Raw genomic sequence first — 20,240 nt, forward strand, 5'->3', positions numbered from 1 at the left:
GCCCCGGCGGCCATCTTGACTGTGGGCAGCCGGCCGGGGACTGCGCCTGCGCGGGGCCTTCAGTTCCGGCTGGTTTGGCGCGGCGCCGGAGCTAGAAGCTAGTGGGGGCAGCTGCCGCGATGACCCAGGCGGAGAAGGGGGACGCAGAAAACGGGAAGGAGAAGGGCGGGGAGAAGGAAAAGGAGCAGCGCGGGGTGAAGCGGCCCATCGTGCCCGCGCAGGTGCCGGAGTCGCTGCAGGAGGTTAGGCGCCGAGGGCGGGGCTCGGGAGGGCCGGTACCCTGCGTCGGACCCGCTGCGGGGCCGGCGGCCGACGGAAGCTTCGGACCCCAGGGTCTCTCGTTCCCTCCGGGTCGTTGTGCGCTGGGTCCCCACCGTCCGTCAGCACCAACCGCTGTGCGAGCCGCAGCCTCCCGGCCTTGAAACGGGACAGGCCATCACCTACCCCCCGAGTCCTGTGAGGGTCCAGTGGTCGCACGTATTGTTTAGCGTCGGGCCTGGCGCACAGGGAGTGCATGCGGACACTTGGTAAGGGACAGGTAGAGGTTCAGGCTTTTTTCTTTGTTAAAGAAATCTCAGTTAGTGGAGGTCATTTCAAGCATAAAAGCAACGAAAAGTTAGACATTTGTCTAAGTAGACATTGGGTGCGTGTGTGTGAAAAGCAAGATTAAGTTATACCAAAAAAAAATTATTTGCAGTACATGGTAAGCAAAGGATCTTTGTGTGTGTGTGTGTGTGCGTGTGTGTGTGTATCACATTACTAATAATCAGTGAAGAAAACACCCGCATTCCCATAGGAAAATGGGCAAAGGTCATGTAAAATTCACAGCAGAGATCAGGAGGCATGTCAGTGCTCAGAACTTCTTGTTGGAGGTCTCTGAGGCAGGTTCCTTCCTGGGAGATGTGTGAAGGATAATGCCCAGCTGGCCAGGCAGCTGTAAACATAGCTCAGGGCCGGCCCCTGGTCAGCCTCAGGGTGGTTATTACTGTTGAAGGGGCTCAGTCTTCGCACTTACCAAGCTGAGAGGCAGACCACATGGTCTGTAAGGGCTTGCTGGTTCCCACCTTCCAGGATTCTCCCACTCCGAGGGGGAGGTCTGAAGGGGCGCTCACTGTTGGGGTCACTGGTATCTGAGCATGGTGTGGGATGGGCTAGTGCAAAGGACCATAAGGAAGTATTGGGCACCACAGCAGGTACCTCCTCCAGCCCTGATGGTCAGGAATGGTTTCTTCAAAGGAGGTGACATCTGGACTAAGATCTGAAGGATGATTAGAGTTAGCTGGGTGTGGGGAGGGGGTGGGTGGAAATCTCAGGGAGGGAAGAGACCTGGGCTGAGAGGATATGAAGTGTTGGAGATACGGATGTCTGGAATTGAGGGAGAAAAGGGAGCGAAACATGAGAATAGAGGTATTAACAGGGGCCATATCACGAAGGTCATACAAGCCAGAGCGTATGGCTGCTACTTCTGAAAGCAGTGGAGAACTTTGCAAGAGCTAGCTAGCCTGAGCGTTGTGATCATTAACTCATTTAATCTTCACAATTACTGTATGAGGTAGAAACTTCATGCAGACCGAAGAAGTGGCACAGTCTGGATTTGAAGCCAGGTCTTTGAATCCAGAGCCTGGGTCCTTAACCACTATAGCAACATTTCCTGACCTTCAGTCAGCTGTATAACAACACCCTTTGTTTGCTTTTTAAATACATATATTTATTGATTTCAGAGAGGAAGGGGGAGAGAGAGAGTGAAACATCAGTGATGAGAGAAACATTAATCAGCTGCCTCCTGCTGGGGATTGAGCCTGCAACCCAGGTATGTGCCCTTGACGAGAATTGAACCCAGGACCCTTCAGTCCGTAGGCCAATGTTCGAACCACTGAACCAAACCGGCTAGGCACACCCTTTGGTTTTTCCATGTCCTCTGTGGCACCTGTGCTATTAAGTCTATCTCATCTTGAACAATAATATCCATGAAATGGTATGTGGGATATACTGACCAAAAAGAAGTGGTTCTAGAGTAAGGCTAGAGAAGTAGGCAGGGTCTTGATCAGGAAGGTCTGGACTTTATTGGCAAGGTATGGAAACGTTTTAAATGGAAACATACCAAGAACATAACTGTTGCTTCAAGGGCAGGGCAGAGTAGGTGCTAGCTAAGGAGTCAGGCTGGGTGGTGGTTCTTAACAGAGGGATCCTGTTGTCAAGGATTGTCAGAGTCCCTTTTTCCTTCACCCACTCGCTGCTGAAACGGAGTCCCCTCAACAGGTTTGCATGGTAAAGTTTCCCCAAGAGATGCAGATTATAATCTGCCCCCTTGGAATTTCGGGTGTAAAACAGTTATCTCAAGGTAAAGTTTACAGTCGTCCACTGTCCTGATTTGTACCACATTGTCAGTCTTTGTTCATCATCTCTCAAGAATGGTTTGTGAAATGCAGCAAAGTTTTCTGACTTACGAGGATAAGTGTGAGCTCTGGCTTTGCAACCCCAGACTCTTGCCAGAGTAGATAAATAGCACAGAATCGACAAGGGTAAGTTCTTTAAAAACAGTAACCAAAACACAGTTTATGCATACACTAAGAAGTAGTTGATGTATAAAACTTACTTTCCAGTATTACAAAAGAGCAATTCTACCCTTACATCTTCCTCACCTGTTCAGTCAGCGGGTTTAAACCTGAGTAGTCTTACTAATCACTTCAGGAGCTTTAATTGCAGATTCTTAGGCTCCCCCTGGAGATTCTGATTTGCAAAATTTGTAGTAAGAGTTTGGGGTCAGTTTTTTGGGTTTTTTTTATAAGCATCTTTAGGTGATTCAGATGTAGGGAACCCACATTTCACTAATCAGAGTCTTCCCTACCCTTGTTTAACTATCTTCTCTAGTAAATGGAAAGTTCTCTGATTTGGGGGACTTTGTCTTGGTCACCATTGTACCCACAGTGCCTGGCACAGAAATGTCCAATAGGTTAATTTGCATTGGATAATCATGGTTCTGTTCATTTAAGCACATATTTGTTGGGCTATGTACTTTGAATTAGATCCTGGGAACACAAACTATAAGATGAGTTTGTATTCAGGTAGAGAGCAGTAATTAGATGCTTCTCAAAGAACTCCCTGTACTAAATTACTTTGATACCTTTGAGTCTGATGACCATTATAGGAAACTAACTTTTTAGTTTATCCTGTTACCTGTACGTTATTTAACTTGTTACCTGTGTATTACTTAACTAAGGTCACACTCCTATGTTTTATATTTGCAGCAAATCCAGAGCAACTTCATTGTTGTAATACATCCGGGTTCAACAACTTTAAGGATTGGTCGAGCCACAGACACACTTCCTATCAGCATTCCACATGTAATTGCACGAAGACACAAGCAACAAGGGCAACCCCTGTACAAAGACAACTGGCTCCTAAGGGAAGGACTAAATGTAAGTTAGAAATGGAGGACCTGGAGAGAAAGCCCAAGGTTGTTTCCTTGGGAAGCCTTAGACATTCAAGTATATGCAGTAATCTTGAATAAACACCTTCATAGCTTTATGCTTTTAAATAATAGCATCATTCAGGGTTACAAATACCATTTTTTCATCTGAACTAGCAATTTTAAATTGTAAACAAGTAAATATAACAATTCAATTGTTTTTTAACCCATCAGGATTAATTGGGTATTGAGGAAAGTGATTTTTAATGGAAGATACAGACTTATCACTTACTTAAAATGATGCATTCAGATATTTTTTTCTTTCAGATATTTAGAGGAGTTTAAATTCATGTTTCAATTCATAAGCAAATTGAATTGCTATACAAAGCACTTATTACAATCTTAGGTCAAATCATAATTTATAGGCAGAATGTATTCCTTCATAGTAAACATTTACTTTATCCTATTTTACAAATGGTAATTATCAGAAAAAGTTTGTGATAGGTGTTAAATGTGTATATTACACTGTAATCCACTTTTAAGTTTTAAATCAAGGGTAGTTTTAGGAATTTGCAGTTTCTGTAATTTTGATAATAAGCTTTAGGGTTCCATTTTTTAGCATAACTAGCAGACTTTACTTAAGTCCATATAACTTAATGATATAAGAATCTAAAAATCACTTATATCATTGAGTGATTTGACTTTAGAGAATAAAAATTGAAAGAAAATAACATTTTCTACAAAAAAATGTGTGAATATGTTCTTTACAGTATCACAGTAATTTGAACACTTGTTGATTAAGCAAAATAACACATGAAGAAGTATAACATTGTTAAAAATTCAAAACATGGAAATATATATGAGTCTCTGAATACTTTGTAAATGTAAAAATAGCTATGCTCTGATTAGTGAGTATTATGAAATTTTTTTATCAACCCAAAGTTACTCAAAGTTGTAGATTTTTGCAAATAGTTGGTTTATAGTGAGGGTTCTTTTACAACATTTTTTATTTATAAATAATATAAAGATTACTTTGAATTCTGAAGATTGCTACATATGACAGATTAGGGAAGCTACTTGTTGACGAGGGAGCATTTCCCATTGCTGCATTAAATTAGTAGTTTGCTAGGTTGCCTTCCCTTTTCACTAAGTCCTTTGTACCACTCATCTTTCCTTCTTTTTTCCCAGAAACCTGAAAGTAATGAGCAAAGACAAAATGGTCTTAAAATGGTGGATCAAGCGATATGGTCTAAAAAGATGTCAAATGGTACAAGACGGATTCCTGTGTCCCCTGAACAGGTTCAGTTTCAACTTCAGATTTATTCTTTTAGCACAGCTATTATTGCATAATGCCATTCCTGTGCTCTACCCATTTCATTATGCAAATGCAATAAGGGATTTCCTTTAAAAAGGAGGAAAAACCATTCCTAATCACCTATGGAATACCTGAATCAGTGCCACAAATGCTTAGGCAAGCCAAATGATTTATAAGGTGGTATTTCCTGTCACAAGTTGATAAAATTTACAGTTTACCTGAGAGTCTTAAGTGTATAATTCTAAGACCTTGTTGGGAAGCTGTATTCTTACCATAATAGTTATTTTAATGCAATAAACTAATACAATTAGGAATGGCTATGAGTCAGTATAATATGTAAATTTGTATTCAACTTTAGGTAGAGTGCAGTATTAATTTTGGACTGGCTGTGAATCACAGCCTAGGTGTCAGAAATCACAGGGAAAGTCTAGATTGTGGAAAAGGGCAAGAGAATCCTTTCGTTACCAGTCAACATTTCCCCAAGTATCTTGGTTTGTGATTAAAATTTGCCACTATATCTGGTCCCTGAGGGAGAGGAGAAAAGAGGACTCAACTACACCCCTTTTTTTCCCTTGCCTAAATTCAGAGAATTAATGATGCACTTTCATTTCAGGCACGCTCCTACAACAAGCAGATGCGACCTGCAATTTTAGATCACTGTTCTGGAAATAAATGGACAAATACATCTCATCACCCTGAGTTTTTGGTAGGAGAAGAGGTAGGCAACTTCTTTACTGTGAAATGGAAGAAGAAAACTCATCTTAATGCTGAAATTCATTTACTTTCCCATCCAGTTCTAGTTCCCTGGCATTCCGTAATCCTACTCTGAGGACCAGATAGTCACACTGGCTCTTGAAGTAATAGATACTCCACCCTCAACACTTAGAACATTCAGCAAGTGTTAATTATAATTTCTAGCTTTAGAATTTTGAATGTGTATCCAGAAAACCGTGAGAGAAGAGTTTTAATGTGTTCATCTCCCTGTCTTCTAGGCCTTGTATGTTAATCCACTGGACTGTTACAATATCCACTGGCCTATTAGAAGAGGGCAGTTAAATACTCACCCAGGACCTGGGGGCTCTCTTACAGCTGTTCTGGCAGATATTGAAGTAATATGGTCTCATGCAATACAAAAATACTTGGAAATTCCATTGAAAGATTTAAAGGTGAGCTCAGATTCCCAATTACTTGGATTGTCTTTAAGATTCTTGGTCGCCCGACCGATGTGGCTCAGTGGTTGAGCATCGACCTATGAACCAGGAGGTCACTGTTCGATTCCCCATCAGGGCACATTCCTGGGTTGCACAGGCTTGATCCCCAGTAGGGGGCATGCAGAAGGCAGCCAATCAGTGATTCTCTCATCATTGATGTTTCTGTCTCTCTTTTCCTCTCCCTTCCTCTCTGAAATCAATAAAAATATATTTTAAAAAAAGTTTGGCCCGTGTGGCTCAGCAGTTGTGTGTTGACCCAGGAACCAAGAGGTTACTGGTTTGATTCCCATTCAGGGCACATGCCTGGGTTGCAGGCTCAATCCTCAGTAGGGGTGCATACAGGAGGCAGCCCATCGATGATGTTCCTCTCATCGATGTTGTTATCTCTATATCCCTCTCCCTTCTTCCTCTCTCTCTAAAAATAAATAAAAACGTTGTTTTTTTTAAAAAAAAGATTCTTGGTCAATTTAAGTGCCCATTACTGAGTTATTTGTAATATAGTGTCCTTGAAGCATTCTTGGCCTTCAGGTGAGGATATCTTTTCTTCACTGATTCTCCTTTAAAGCTTCCTCTTTTTCGTGTTCTGTTTGTTTCTTTGATGTCTCTCTCTTCTGCTCTGCAGACAGCAAGCTTGCTCATGTTTATGCCTTCCTTCTCTCTGGACCTTTTACAGACACATGAATTACCTTATTTTTCATTTCACAATTGTTAAATAATTCAAAGAAAAAGAAAAAATAAATATTTTCTATTTTTTTTCATAAAACCCAAAAGATAGAGTGTTTTGAGCTTTTATTATGGGCCTCTAACCATTACTGCTACTGCTTTAGAGAGAATCCTCTCTGAAGACAAGTGTGGTGAAATGTATTTTGACCTGACTGTAATGTTAACTGTTTAATATTTTTTTCTTTGTTCTTCTTAGTATTATAGGTGTATCTTGTTAATTCCTGATATTTATAATAAGCAGCATGTGAAAGAATTAGTGAATATGATCCTAATGAAGATGGGTTTCTCAGGTATGTCTGATACTCCAGTGAAGCCTACTTGAAATGAGAATCTCTTTTTCACTGACAAAGTTAATCCAATTTACTGCTTTATTGAAGTACTTATTTGAGAGATTCGGCAATGCTTGAATATTTGCCCAGAAGTTCCTAGACTTTAGTTGATGATTTGTTTTAGGAGCGTTGCTGCTCCCCAGCTCCTTGCTCCTTTGCCTTTTGTTTTAGGGATTGTGGTCCATCAGGAGTCTGTGTGTGCCACTTTTGGAAGTGGTTTAAGCAGCACGTGTATTGTAGATGTTGGGGACCAGAAGACAAGTGTATGCTGTGTGGAGGATGGGGTCTCTCATCGGAATACTCGGTAAGGGACATGGGAGGTGGCATTCCCCATCCTTCTCCCCTCACAATCTGTTCGGCTATAAAGCATCACAAGTCAGAAATAATTTGTAAGGAATTATATATCCCGATTTTGCATAGGAAACCAGCAATATTGTGGAAGTGCAAATTCTAGCAAGACTAGAAACAACTGATTTTACCCTTTCCTCTGGGACTCACTAGTGTCAGTTCAACCAGCAGCTCCTGAAAGTTCTAGTGTGTGCTGTACTGTCCCAGAGGAAGCGTGTAGGTTAGCTCTGTGTCTTTTGCTGTGGTCTGGCTTAGAGACACCAATCACTCAACAAAGCTTGATTTAGGCAAGTCATGTAGGAGAAAATAGGTTTTCAGGTTTGAGTTCTCTAGCTAGCTAGCATTTTGAGTATTTGCTTTTCTTGCCATAAATGGTGTTCAGTGAGTAACTTTATGGTGGTTAGTTCCCTTCTTGTGTCATCGCTGATATGAGAGTCAATAAAATAACTAGCAGGTTTGCTTGCTTGTCTTTCCTGAGACAAGCCCTGGCCAGGTAAGCAAGACACTCCTGTAGTGCACCTGTGGGCTCCTTGTAGCATTGTGTGCTCCCAGGATGGCTTCTCCGGGAAGCATGAATTCTTCTTGTCCCTTACATTAGATAGTTTGAATCTCAAAGTATAGAAACAAATACAAAAGAGGTCCCAAGAAGTCCATGAGAAAGGTTAATCTGTTGCCTTGCACCCCAAGTTACAAAGCATTCTAAAACCCAGTATGATTTAGTTTGGCTCATTCATTGTTTATATTGTCTAATGCCAGTGGTTTTCAAGGTATTACGAAAACACTGGATTTCAGTTCTCTAACCACTAAAATAACGTAGCAGTGGTCTTTTCAAATTGTAGACACGTTCATTTAGTGGATATTACCCTCACAGATTACTCCCATAACTTTGTCTTACGGTGTTTGTCACCTTTATTTGCTGGGGAATATACATAGGCAAACAACTATCAAATGGTGAATGTTGGAAATGAGCTGGACTTAATAGTGTGTTTTCTGTTTTTTAGATATTTTTTGCAAATAGCATGACTGCTTCTAGGTGTTCTTCCACTAGTTTATTCCAGAGTTCCCTTTCTCCCTCCCATCCATTTATCTGTTCTTTCATTCTTTTTTTTTAAATATATTTTTATTGATTTCAGAGAAGGGAGAGGGAGAGAGAAAAACATCAGTGATGAAAGAGAATCATTGATTGGCTGCCTCCTGCACCCCCTTACTGAGGATCTAGCCTGCAACCCGGACATGTGCCTTAGACCAGAATCGAACCCGGGACCCTTCAATCTGTAGGCTGACGCTCTATCCACTGAGCCAAACCAGCTAGGGCTGTTCTTTCATTTTTTTAATTTATTCCTACAACAAAAACATTTCTTGAAACTTGCTCTTTGTGCCTAATGGCATTTTTGAATCACCCTTTGCACCTTCTGAACTGAGAGATTACCCGTCTGCCCTTTCTCTTAACTCTAGACTCTGTCTGGCATATGGAGGGTCTGACGTATCAAGATGTTTTTACTGGCTGATGCAGCGAGCTGGATTCCCTTATAGAGAATGCCAATTAACAAATAAAATGGATTGCCTTCTTCTGCAGCACCTAAAGGAAACTTTCTGTCATTTAGATCAGGTGGGAGCAAAATTAAAATTGATTATTTTTGCTTTCAGGAAAAACATAACAATATCATGCTACCCTTTCAACTTAAGCTGATAAAGCCTTGAAGCTGAAGCCTGTAGGAGTGAGTCTTTTGGTGAGGTCATAGCTGTGTCTCGGGCTCTGGAGACTGCTTGTTTTTTTTTTTTTAAGAGTTTAGCAGATACCTCTCTATAGGTTGATGAAGGATGAAGTTAAATCTTTATATGTGAAGAATAGTAGCAGGTAATATGTAGGTACAGACACTTAGTAAAATGGCACCTTTCGAAGCACTTCCTTTTTTTTTTTTTTTTAATATATTTTAATATATTTTATTGATTTTTTTTTTACAGAGAAGAAGGGAGAGGGATAGAGAGTGAGAAACATCGATGAGAGAGAAACATCGATCAGCTGCCTCCTGCACACCTCCTACTGGGGATGTGCCCGCAACCAAGGTACATGCCCTTGACCGGAATCGAACCCGGGACCCTTCAGTCCGCAGGCCGACGCTCTATCCACTGAGCCAAACCAGCTAGGGCTCGAAGCACTTTCTTAGTATTGTGAACAGTCAACATTTTATCATTGCTGTATATGGCTCGCTACCTTTTTATACTCTGTTTTAGATCTTTTTTTTTCACCTTTTCAAGTAATATAATTCTGATAAAAATATTTGAGAAATATAAATCTAGGTAACATTCCTCAGTTATTGAGAGCATTTTCTGATTGATTTGGGTCATTATATTAGTGTTTTATCGATAATGAAGAAAACAAAACGTTTAACATTTGTGTCAATTTCACAAATGTTAAAAGGAAAGCAAGTCACCATTGAACTCTTATGAAGTTCCAGTGGGTGTGGTAGAAAGTTGTAGAGCAGCCCTTTTATAGGTGAGGTTAAGATGGTAGGGAGGCTTCATTGTAATTGGAGGCGTTTACATGCACTTTTACTGATTCACTGACAGCATCTTTTCCTGGAATCAGGACATCTCTGGGCTTCAGGACCATGAGTTTCAGATTCGACATCCAGATTCGCCTGCCCTGCTTTACCAGTTTCGATTGGGAGATGAAAAACTCCAGGTAACGTATGGGTATATATTTTCACGGCTAGAAAGAAAGCCAGCCAGGCTAAGTCACTTGCTGGAAACCTCATGAGGTCAGAATATGAAGTGGTTGTAGATTATTCACTAAATCAAATTAGAATAGATCTGAGAACCATCTTTTTAATTAGTCACTACGTGATAAGTCATTTAGAGAGAGATTCCATTCTTCTAGGTAACATTTGCTTTGAGATCCTGTGGTGTCCTATCACCCCTTTATTGCATGATAAGTGAGTTTTCTGCCTGTCTGCACTGAAGAAATAATGCTTTTCCCAAAAAAGGACACTGCACAATCTAACTTCTAGGATCTAATCTGCCAGTTTTATTTTTTGGAAGAACAAAATTTAGTGGGTCAGTTTTTTTCAAGAGGCAGTATCTCAGCTGATTATTCTTTTCCTTCCACACACAGGCTCCAATGGCTTTGTTTTATCCAGCAACCTTTGGAATCGTTGGACAAAAAATGACGACTCTGCAGCACAGATCCCAGGGTGACCCTGAGGACCCTCATGATGAACACTACCTGCTGGCCACACAGAGCAAGCAAGAGCAGGTCCGCAGGTTCTGGCGTGAGAGGAGACGGTTTTGTCCCTGCAGGAGAAGTTGGCCCGTAACTGATGGATCAGTGCAGTCACTGCCATCTGACAGAGTGCTAAAGCTGATCCTGTTTTAGAACTGTGGATGAAATGAAGTCTAAATTTAAAATCTGGGTGGCAGATCTTTTTTTGGTTCTGCAAGCATTCATCCATTTTTCAGAATACCAGTCCACACATTTGAAAGTAAATTTAATGGAGTTACATTTGAGTATTTATCCGTAGTAAATATTTTCAGTAAAACCTCACTTCTATTTAATTATAAGGTATGAGAGTTGTGTGGCATAAGCACAGAGCTGAATTCCTTTGTCCAGAGCTGATGCTAGTAATAGGTTGACTGATGCAGGGGCACAAATTAGAGCTGTTATCTGCTAATGAAACGGCAGCTCAAGGTGAAGAGAAGAGGGCCGTAGCATTTTCTAGTCCTCATTCCTGACCCAAAGGTGAGCACAAGGTGGTTAGAAAATGAGGATTTCATAACAGTCACTGGCCCAAGAATTCCACTGAAATACTCCACTTAAAAACTCAGTTCAAGGAGAAAAGTTAGTCTGCACTGATATTTGAACTTTAAAATCCAGCCTGTAATAGTAAGGTGCTGAGATCGCCCTCCCTGCCAGAGACTGCTTTAGAATTGTCATAGTGCATCCTCTTCTGTCATCACTCACTCCAGGTGGTTGGTTGTATACTCTGGTGTATTTCCTCTCTGCACCACCGCGGCAGGCCCTCGTGTATAGTAGTGCATAGTGAGGAAGCAGCAGGGCGGAGGGAGGATCTAGTTGTAAAACATCGACAATGTTCTTAGTCATACCATCTACTTGATTGTCCTTTTCATTTAAAGTCTGCAAAAGCTACTGCTGACCGCAAGTCTGCATCCAAGCCCATTGGATTTGAAGGGGATCTTCGTGGGCAGTCCTCGGATCTTCCAGAAAGACTCCATTCCCAGGAGGTGGATTTGGGGTCCTCCCAGGGAGACTGTCTGATGGCTGGCAATGACTCTGAGGAGGCCCTCACCGCGCTGATGTCCAGGAAGACTGCCATCTCGCTGTTTGAAGGGAAAGCTCTAGGCCTGGATAAAGCCATCCTTCATAGCATAGACTGCTGTTGTAAGCACACTCGGGGAGGCTGGGAGATAGCAATTACATGAACTGGCTAAAGCTAGGTATGGTTGTGCAGTGTAGCATATTGTTACTCATTCAAAAACAACCAAGCACCTCCCTTGTGCTTGCATTATTGGGTGTTGGGAATTGGTTCCTGGCCTTGTTGGAGGAGACCAAAATGAGGCAGATTATCACACAAATGTGAAATTACAACTGTGGCAGGTGCAAAGAAGGGAACTAAACAGTACTGACTGAGAGCTTCTGAATGAGGGATTTAATAAGGGTGTTTTACACCATGGGAGAGGTGTGGAGGGTGGAAGTCAGGGAAAGCTTGTTTGAGAAAAAGCACTTGAGAGAGATCTGGGTGGTGAGTGGAGGTTAGCCAGTCACGGATGGGTCGCATTCCAGGCTGAGGAAGAAGCCTGTGTGAGGGCCAGTGTGACTGGTACATGGTGTGAGGAGGAGGCTAGAGAAGTGAGTGCACGCTACATGGGGCTTTTTAGGCCTCCTCAGGGTGGGGGCAGCAACATGCTCACATTTGTGTTTTACAAGGTTCCTCTGGCTGCATTGTTGATGGGTTGGAGAGAGATCCTTGAGAGGGCTCTTGCATTATCTAACTAGGCAAGAGGTGGTGGTGGGTATGCCTAGGGTGGGGTGGGTATGGAGAAAAAGCGTGGAAGGGCTATCACTGTCTTTGCAGCATCTGATGACACCAAAAAGAAGATGTACAGTTCCATCCTGGTGGTGGGAGGTGGTTTGATGTTTCATAAAGCACAAGAATTTCTGCAGCACAGAATTCTCAACAAAATGCCACCTTCATTCAGGCGAATTATTGAAAATGTGGAAGTTATCACAAGGCCCAAGGTATGTTGTTCATGGTGCAAGTTGGACTGTGCAAATGGAACCTCCATATTTTTAATTCTATTGTATGTGGACAGATAAAATCCTGGAAGTTATTGTCATGTGTCTGGGAGTTCTTGAGGGTTTGGGGCAAGTGGAAATGTTACTTACAGCAGGTCACAGATGTGGAGAAAGGAGCTCTGAGCAAGGGGACTGGATTCTGGATTTTAGTCCCTGCTGTGCTCTCCAAAGCTAGCAAGACTGACTGCCTTTGTGGGACGGTGGGACCTGGAGGAGACTGGCCCGTGTCATGCCATCAGCCAGAACAACTCCCGTGTTATCTTTCATGCTGAGAATCTGCTACTGGTCCCTAGACCAGGTGATCTTTAAGAATCATTGAGGCTTGAACTGTCTTGAAATATAAACCTAGGAATTTAGAAACAAATTGTGCCTATGCCTCATTATATCTCATTGACAATTCCTGGGAATGTTCTCACTTAATTTTAATCCTGAGGGAGAGATTGTGGGATATATTTATTCTACCCCAATTTCAAAGTAAGTTATTTCCTTACATATGTTCTGTCTTCAGAGATGTTTGTGGAATAATAGTGAATAATAGCAGCTGTAGTAATACAAACTAAAAAGTTTTCTTGTCAGTTGAAACAAAGAGGCCTGTAGTTCATGAGTCCTTAATGCAGGTTTAAAATCTTGCTTATCAGTTATTGACTCAGCAGGGGGGGGTTTCCACCCCCAAATTCAAATAAATGATTGAGTGGACATCTTGTCTGCTTGTGCTGACCTATCTGTACTGCCGCTCTAGGACATGGATCCTCGGCTGATTGCATGGAAAGGGGGCGCAGTGCTGGCTTGTTTGGATACGACACAGGAACTGTGGATCTACCAGCGAGAATGGCAGCGCTTTGGTGTCCGCATGTTACGAGAGCGAGCTGCCTTCGTATGGTGAAATGGACAGGAAAAGTCACTCTTGGAGACCCGAAACAAGCCTCTTGGTATAAAAGACTCTTAGAGAAAATATATATATATATATATATATATATATATATATATATATATATATATATATATATATATATTAATTTATTACCCTAAGTGCTTCAATTTTGTGGGAAATAAATGAATTTTAACTTGTGTTGAGAACATGACATTGGTGTGAAATTATAAGCTGCTTCTGCAGTTGACGTTTGAGAATAAATGTACTAAGGTCTCCTGCCCCTTTCAGGGTCTCAGGAACTTTACAGTGATGTGAGTGGTTGAGAAATTGTCAAGTGGTGAAGCTCTTCATTGAAGTTGACTTCTGAGTGACATGAGACAGTCTCCTGCGTCCCTGAGGAGTGGGTGTGTGACTTGGGAGCATGAATTGTGTGGTCATGACATTTTCCCTCTTGGCTAGATTAGCGAGCACATCATGTGACTTGTGTGTTCTCGGAATTTCAAATAGGAACAAGTTTTATTTTTGTTTTTAAAATTTTTCTGTTATATTACAAAAATGATGAGGGCAGATTCAGGTCTAAATTTGTCAAGGCAAAGGTTTAAGGCTGGGCTGGCTGGCTTTTGTTACCCAACATGCTCTAGGGCAAGGAAAAGAAAACAGTCATCATCTGACCAAAACAGAACGAGAGCAGGAAAGGGAATTTTGTTTCTTTGATATGGCCAATAGGAATGACTTGGGTATAATTTAGGGTTGTTAGCATGTATTATATAGATAAGCCAGCTGACTGCTACAATTACTGCTAACAATTCCCTTTACCTGAAGAACCAGTGAAAACATTTGGAGTTCTTTGTGTTCAGTGTGGTCAGTTGACCTTAACCTGTGAGCAGTCTGAAGCAGATAGCTGTCACCACCAGTGGGCCAGGCCTTAGAGAAGCCTGAGCAGAAGAGAAGACATTGTTTGCTGAACCAGAGCCAGTCAGTGAGCACAGCATGAGGACTCAGAGACCTGAAAGGGTTGGGCAGTGCCCGATTCCTGCCAGTCTCTTGCACTTGCTTCCACTATCGCACCATCAGGAACTGGAGGTGGGACTGGGGCAAAGACAAATGTAGGGACAGTTAAGAGGTGAATAAGAGTGGGATATAGAATAAGGATGGTAATAAGTCCTTAGACATGGAACAATGCTGGTAACAGCATTTTGCGTTAATAAGAGTATTCTATGTATCTGCCTAGTAGGTTAGGAACAAGGGAGGGTATAACAAAATGTAACTTGCTAGTACTATTTGGAATGTATGCCTTCAATTTGAAAATGGTATGTTCTTTGACTTAAAATCTTTTTAAAAAATACATTTACATAAGATTTTATGTTTCTGAGCTGTATCAACAAAATTTAGTATTGGCTACCTAGTTCCAAAAATAAAATTTTTTTGTTTGTTTTTAATGTGTTTATTGACGTGAGAGAGAGGAAAGAGGAGAGAGAGAGATCGAGAAACACCAATGTGAGAGAGAGAGATCTATCAGCTACCTCCTGAACGCACCCCAGCCAGGGATTGAGCCTGCAACCTGGGCATGTGCCCCAACTGGGAATCGAATCAGTAACCTTTCAGTGCATGGGACGATGCTCAACCGAGTCACAGGGGCCAGGGCTATTTCTGTTTGCAATAGTTTTTCACATAATAGCATATTGCTCTTATAACAGGTAGATGTTGATTCAGAGGAAGTTAGCTTCTGGTCCAAGTTTTAACATAGCCATGTCCGTCTTTTATCACCAGCATTTTAAAGCACTGTGAAGACTAATCTTGACAAATAAGTGACTTTTGCCACATTAAACATATTGACTGAGTCATTACTAAGTATCTGCTGGTGAAGCTGGACACGGTGAGATTTCACTCTATGCTTATATATTTTGGTTTTTATTTTATTCTTAGGACATGCATTAGAATACTCAAGAAATACATTTTATCAGTCATCTACCTGAAACTGGTCCACATTCTGGAGCAGATTTAGTATTGTGCTGTGTGAAAGGACAGGCATTCCCAGAAATATGCTAAAATATATAACCTTTTGGTGACCTAGAGTAAAAAAAATGCTTTTAGGAAAATAAAAAGAAGTCTCAAAATACCACATAACTCTTGTATTCTGTAACTCTATGGTAGTTTGTTTCTACCTAAATAAGCCATTATAATACCTCATAAGTTTACTTCAAGAGGGCTGTCTTCCAACATAGGAATTATTTTTGTTCTAAACACAGAAATTTACATAATCAAGAAACTCTGAACTCTGACAGTGACCTCTAATAGGTAACTGGACAGAAGTAAACGACAGGTCTGGTGTTCGTGTGAAAGGCACCTGTACAAGAGGCAAATAGGACACGAACCTAGTTCAGAGAGGGAAGGTGCTATGAAAATGCCAAATACTACAAGTGGACACAAATGTACTAGGTCATTTGGTCAGCAAAGATGGGTCCAGCCTGTTGTTACTATTTGTGTTAAAAATGAAGATGTGTGTGAAAGCGAGTTTTTACCTAAGAAATTATTGAGTGAAGGGCTTACTAAATTTAGCGTTCATTAATTAATCTTAGCACGTTACAAAGCTAAACACATCTGCCAACAACGCAGGGCAGGGACTATTCAAGACTGGACGTTCAGCAGGAAGAGGCTTTCTCATTGCATTGTCAGATGGTACGGTGTCTTGTTAAAACTATTATTTTTAGTTATAAAATTGATTTAGCTTTATAATTATAAATTTAGTTTCCATTCAGTTAATACTACAGTAGTTAGTAATATTTGTAACTAGTGGCATAAAATTTTTAATTACCAGACTAAGGTGTATATGTTCCGTTATGAGTCCTCCCTATTACTAAAGCAGTTATATACATACAGTCCGCCCTACAAGTAGCCTGTACAGTAAACTCCAGAACCCATACAGAAGATTTTCTAACGAGGGGTAGGAAGGCTTCAAGTTCTCGCTTCCCATGGGTGGGCTACACGGAGGAGAGGCTGTGGCAGGCTCGCAGCCTTTTCCCCATCGACGCGTGCTGCTCGGCATGGAGCAGTTCTGTGCAGAAAGCGCCAGCGTCCTTCATGAGGTAGTACTTGGGGCAGACGTTGAGGGCATTGTAATCGTCTTTGGTATCAGCCTCTCTAAAGTAGACCACCATGTATTTATGCAGATGAGTCTGGCTCCTCAGGTCGCTGCAGAAGAGGTTAAAGGCCAGGGGGAACAGGTCTTGGGGGTTCTCATGAGGGCTGCCCTTGCTCTTGCCACAGGTCCCATCACACATGGTGTTGACATCATTGGAAAGAAGGAAAATGACTTTTTCCGCGGCTTGCTTCTGAGTGGTGAGCCACTGCACCAGACCCATCTCGGCTATTTTCTTTCTCTGCCACTTGTCAAGGATAACCTCACTTCTGCAGTGGTTCTGAAGAAATTCAGTGAAGTAACAAACTGTGTGATGGAAACATATTTCGGGTGGGTAGACCACAAGAACCTTAATGGGGGGCAGTAGTGTGGTGGGGGGGAAGGAAGTCTTGATCCTTTCTGTGGAGAGAGAAAAGCATTTGTTATCTATAAACAACAAATGGCAGTCTTTTGCTGTAAAGATGTGGTAAAAGCTCTATTTTGTAAGTCCTTATCACTAAATCAGTCTCTTAGTCAAGCCATACCTTTTCAGGTAAATTCATAGGTTTGAGGTATTCTGTTTTAGGTGGGTTGTTGTAACTTGAGTATTATTAGTACCATATATAAACAGGAACGAACATCCTGGCCTCTGCCCTTCACGTTTTGGGTCAATTCAGTAGTAATTCTGTTTTCTACCTGCAGGTGGTAGAGTTTCTTTATAGTTCCATAGGGTTAAGTGGCGCCCCTTTTCAGCCGGAACGTAACTGGAAAGCTGCCCTCTGTATGCTACAGAACAGAAACCATCTTTGAAAGTACTATAGCTAATTCAGGCCACACAACATCTTCTAAGTACAAGTATTCCTGAGGTCCTAGTTCCACAGCTTTCTTAGCTTAGATCACGAGATTAAGCTTGTTCTATCTACGCCATCACAGACCCAGACTGCCTTTTTATTTCCTCTTCTCTCAGAGTGCCACCCTCTAGCTGGGTGTCTTTTTACTCAGGTTTCTATAGTCAATCAATATTTTAATGTTGGCAAGGTCCTTAGAGTATGAGTCCAAGTTGCCACTGTTCTTATGCCTTGTAAGAATTATTTTTAAAAATAGGAACTAGCAGAGAGTACCTGTCACAGGTACAGTGCCACTCCTTATTAGCTATCTTTGCCCTTTTCAGTACGTGTCCATACCTCAGTGGTAAAAATAAAACAGATGATAGCCACAGGTTTGGAGATTCAGTCCCTGCTTTACCTCAGCAGATGTGACTCAGTCGTTACGTCAGTTTTTAAGAGAGCTCTAGGCACTAAATAAATGCTATCTGACTCCTGTCCAGTGCCAAAATGGGATTGTCTCTAGAGGAATCTCCTTTAAAAACATTCCAAGTGTTATTTCTTCATCCAGGTTTCTTTAAAGCACGGCATTATTACCCTTACCATGCCTCCACTTGAGACAGATCCCAACCACCAGCATCCACATGGCTGCCAGTGGGGCCAGGAGGAGAGGTAGCCAGCCATTGAGCACACTTCTGCCTGCAGAAACAAAACAAAACCAAATGACCTCCTATTTGGAAACTAAGATTTTTACTCTATACTTTGCAGAAGTTTAGACCCCTTTAAAACCAAAGATCTCTCGGTCTGCAGAATGGTATGTTTTCCTACAGTGTCCACATCTTTCACTCCGTTCTCAAGAGGGATATGGGAGGAGGCAGAGAACAGTCCTCTCAAATTACTTTGGCTTCCTACTCCATGTTTACACCATGGTAACCAGAGTTCACGTTCATTGTTTTTTGTTGTTGTTGTTGTTCTTTGACGAATTAATGTTATTCTGGGCACAGATACTTAATATCAAGTACACAGAGATGGCATTTTTAAAGGCTGTTTTGTAAGACTTGGATATGTGGGGGATAGTGCCACCCCTCATGGATTGCCAAGGTCTAGGTAAGCTCAGGCACACAGATTGCTCAGGAGCCCACTGTTACTGCGGCCACACAGGACTGTTCGGCACCTGGGTTGTCTTCAGCTGATTTGGCTGCATTTCTAAGGACACTTGTCAAGTGTTGACCCCACCCTTGGGCTAGTTCCAGAACATCTTATTTGTCCATCTGTAAATGGAAGCACTAACTTCTTTAAATCCGGAGACACATTTTCCAGAACATGCTGCTTTCCACTCCAATGAGGCGTGTCTTCTGGTGCCAGTATTCCTAATTTGTTATCCAAATGCTAGCCATGTGACCCCATCAAGTTACAGTCACAGCCAGGCCTGGGCCACGGGGACTGATGAGATAAATGCAGGGAAATGCATGTTCTCTTATTCACTCAGTCCTGTTATGCTCTTGACTTTTTTTTTAGCAGATCCTTGTGGCTCTGAACATCCATTTTGCACTGTTTATTTTTCCCCCTTCTTGTATATATCCTGCTTCATAAAGGACTTGGGGTGGTTTTATAAATAAAGCCTTCATTCTTATTCCAACCACAGGCTCTGGGCAGCTCTGACATCTTTCCCTGCCCCCTAGTTCAGCATCCACAGGCAGGGACTCTGTCCCATCCCCATGTACACCCTGTCACATTGGTGGAGGGTGGTGACAGTGGCCCTCATTCCTGAACCTCTTTGATCATCCGGTGACAGTGACTGGGCACTTACTGTTATCCAGAGGGAAGGACATATCTGTTTGTGGACAAAGCACAACGGTTCCTTTGCGACGGATGCAGTCGTTGCCACAGGTGTGGAAATACGGAGTCAACTGAGGGAAAAGGAGAAGCTCAGAAAGTACCCACCATGTGTGAGAGCAGAGTCTCAGCATGATTCCCACTTCTACCAAAACTTCTCTTCCCCCTTTTTCTGGTTTCAACCCTGTCCCCACTCCCCCACCCCTTTTAATAGGACATTTTCCCCTTGGTCACACTTCGGTGACAAAGCCCTAAAATCCAAACCAGTGACCGAAGACTAACGCACCTTCTAAGTCTCCTGGGGTCTGAACCTAAACTTTGTACATGTTGCTATCATGTTACTTTCCATATCTATGTGGGTTAGGTCACATCCCATATATACACAAATAGTTCCTCAAACAAGCAGCCGCAGAGCTCCTATTCATTTCCACTTTATGAAAGAAAGTGGAAATTAATAGGACTAGGGACTAGGAAAGTCTGGTTCCCTGGAAAAGGGTGCGGACAGGTGTCTGCTCCCTCTGGCAGGGCAGGGCACTGCCTTTATGTTCCAAGGAATGGAAAACAAAAGCTCCTCCTATCTTGGGTGTGGCTGTGCCCCACTGAGACCCTCCACGGTCCCACATCATAAACTCAGATTTGAATGGGACCGGAGAGCATCTGCTCATCCAACTTCCTCCCCTCCACCTGAGTAAGCTGAGGCCTGTAAGGACAGGCAGTTGCCCTCCAAAGCTCGTACATTAATCAGGAACCCAAGTCTTGGCATTTCACAGTGTTTGTTACTTCATGTTGCAGTTAAAACAGGCTTGGGGAAATAAAATGGTACTCCTGTCTCAGAATTACTCATAGACTTTGTGACAGAAAATGAAAACAAAAGTCCTTTGGAAAGTCAACAGCCCCTAATAAAAGCAAAAGGGGCCATAACTGTAAGGTCAGCCTCCTGAC

At 42.1% G+C, this 20,240-nt stretch overlaps 2 protein-coding genes across 3 annotated transcripts in view; one reads left to right on the plus strand and one right to left on the minus strand.

Annotated features, from left to right (window-relative positions):
- Nucleotides 1-19,099, plus strand: ACTR8 (actin related protein 8). Of its 2 annotated transcripts, XR_013960852.1 has the most exons (15): nt 1-242; nt 3,249-3,419; nt 4,598-4,708; nt 5,338-5,442; nt 5,717-5,890; nt 6,855-6,948; nt 7,159-7,291; nt 8,791-8,944; nt 9,926-10,021; nt 10,451-10,591; nt 11,470-11,734; nt 12,429-12,592; nt 13,389-13,578; nt 15,291-15,396; nt 16,788-16,989. XR_013960852.1 is itself a non-coding variant. In XM_080673325.1 (14 exons), exons 1-13 carry the CDS (start codon nt 120-122, stop codon nt 13,530-13,532), a joined length of 1,875 nt encoding a protein of 624 aa, XP_080529451.1. In that variant the 5' UTR covers nt 1-119; the 3' UTR covers nt 13,533-13,578; nt 16,788-19,099. The 2 variants fall into 2 exon arrangements, 1 of the variants encoding a protein (XP_080529451.1); XM_080673325.1 differs by lacking the exon at nt 15,291-15,396 and having other exon boundaries at nt 16,788-19,099.
- The window catches only part of IL17RB (interleukin 17 receptor B), a 14,972-nt gene continuing 9,701 nt past the window's right edge, over nt 14,970-20,240 (minus strand). The window contains exons 9-11 of the mRNA XM_080673326.1: nt 19,273-19,372; nt 18,066-18,161; nt 14,970-17,058 (exon numbers count right to left, since the gene is read on the minus strand). Coding sequence (XP_080529452.1) covers nt 16,502-17,058; nt 18,066-18,161; nt 19,273-19,372 — 753 coding nt within the window. The 3' untranslated portion in view covers nt 14,970-16,501. The remainder of the gene's footprint in view (nt 17,059-18,065; nt 18,162-19,272; nt 19,373-20,240) is intronic.

The sequence above is a fragment of the Plecotus auritus genome (genome assembly GCF_963455305.1).
Source record: "Plecotus auritus genome assembly, chromosome: 6".
NCBI lineage: Eukaryota > Metazoa > Chordata > Mammalia > Chiroptera > Vespertilionidae > Plecotus > Plecotus auritus.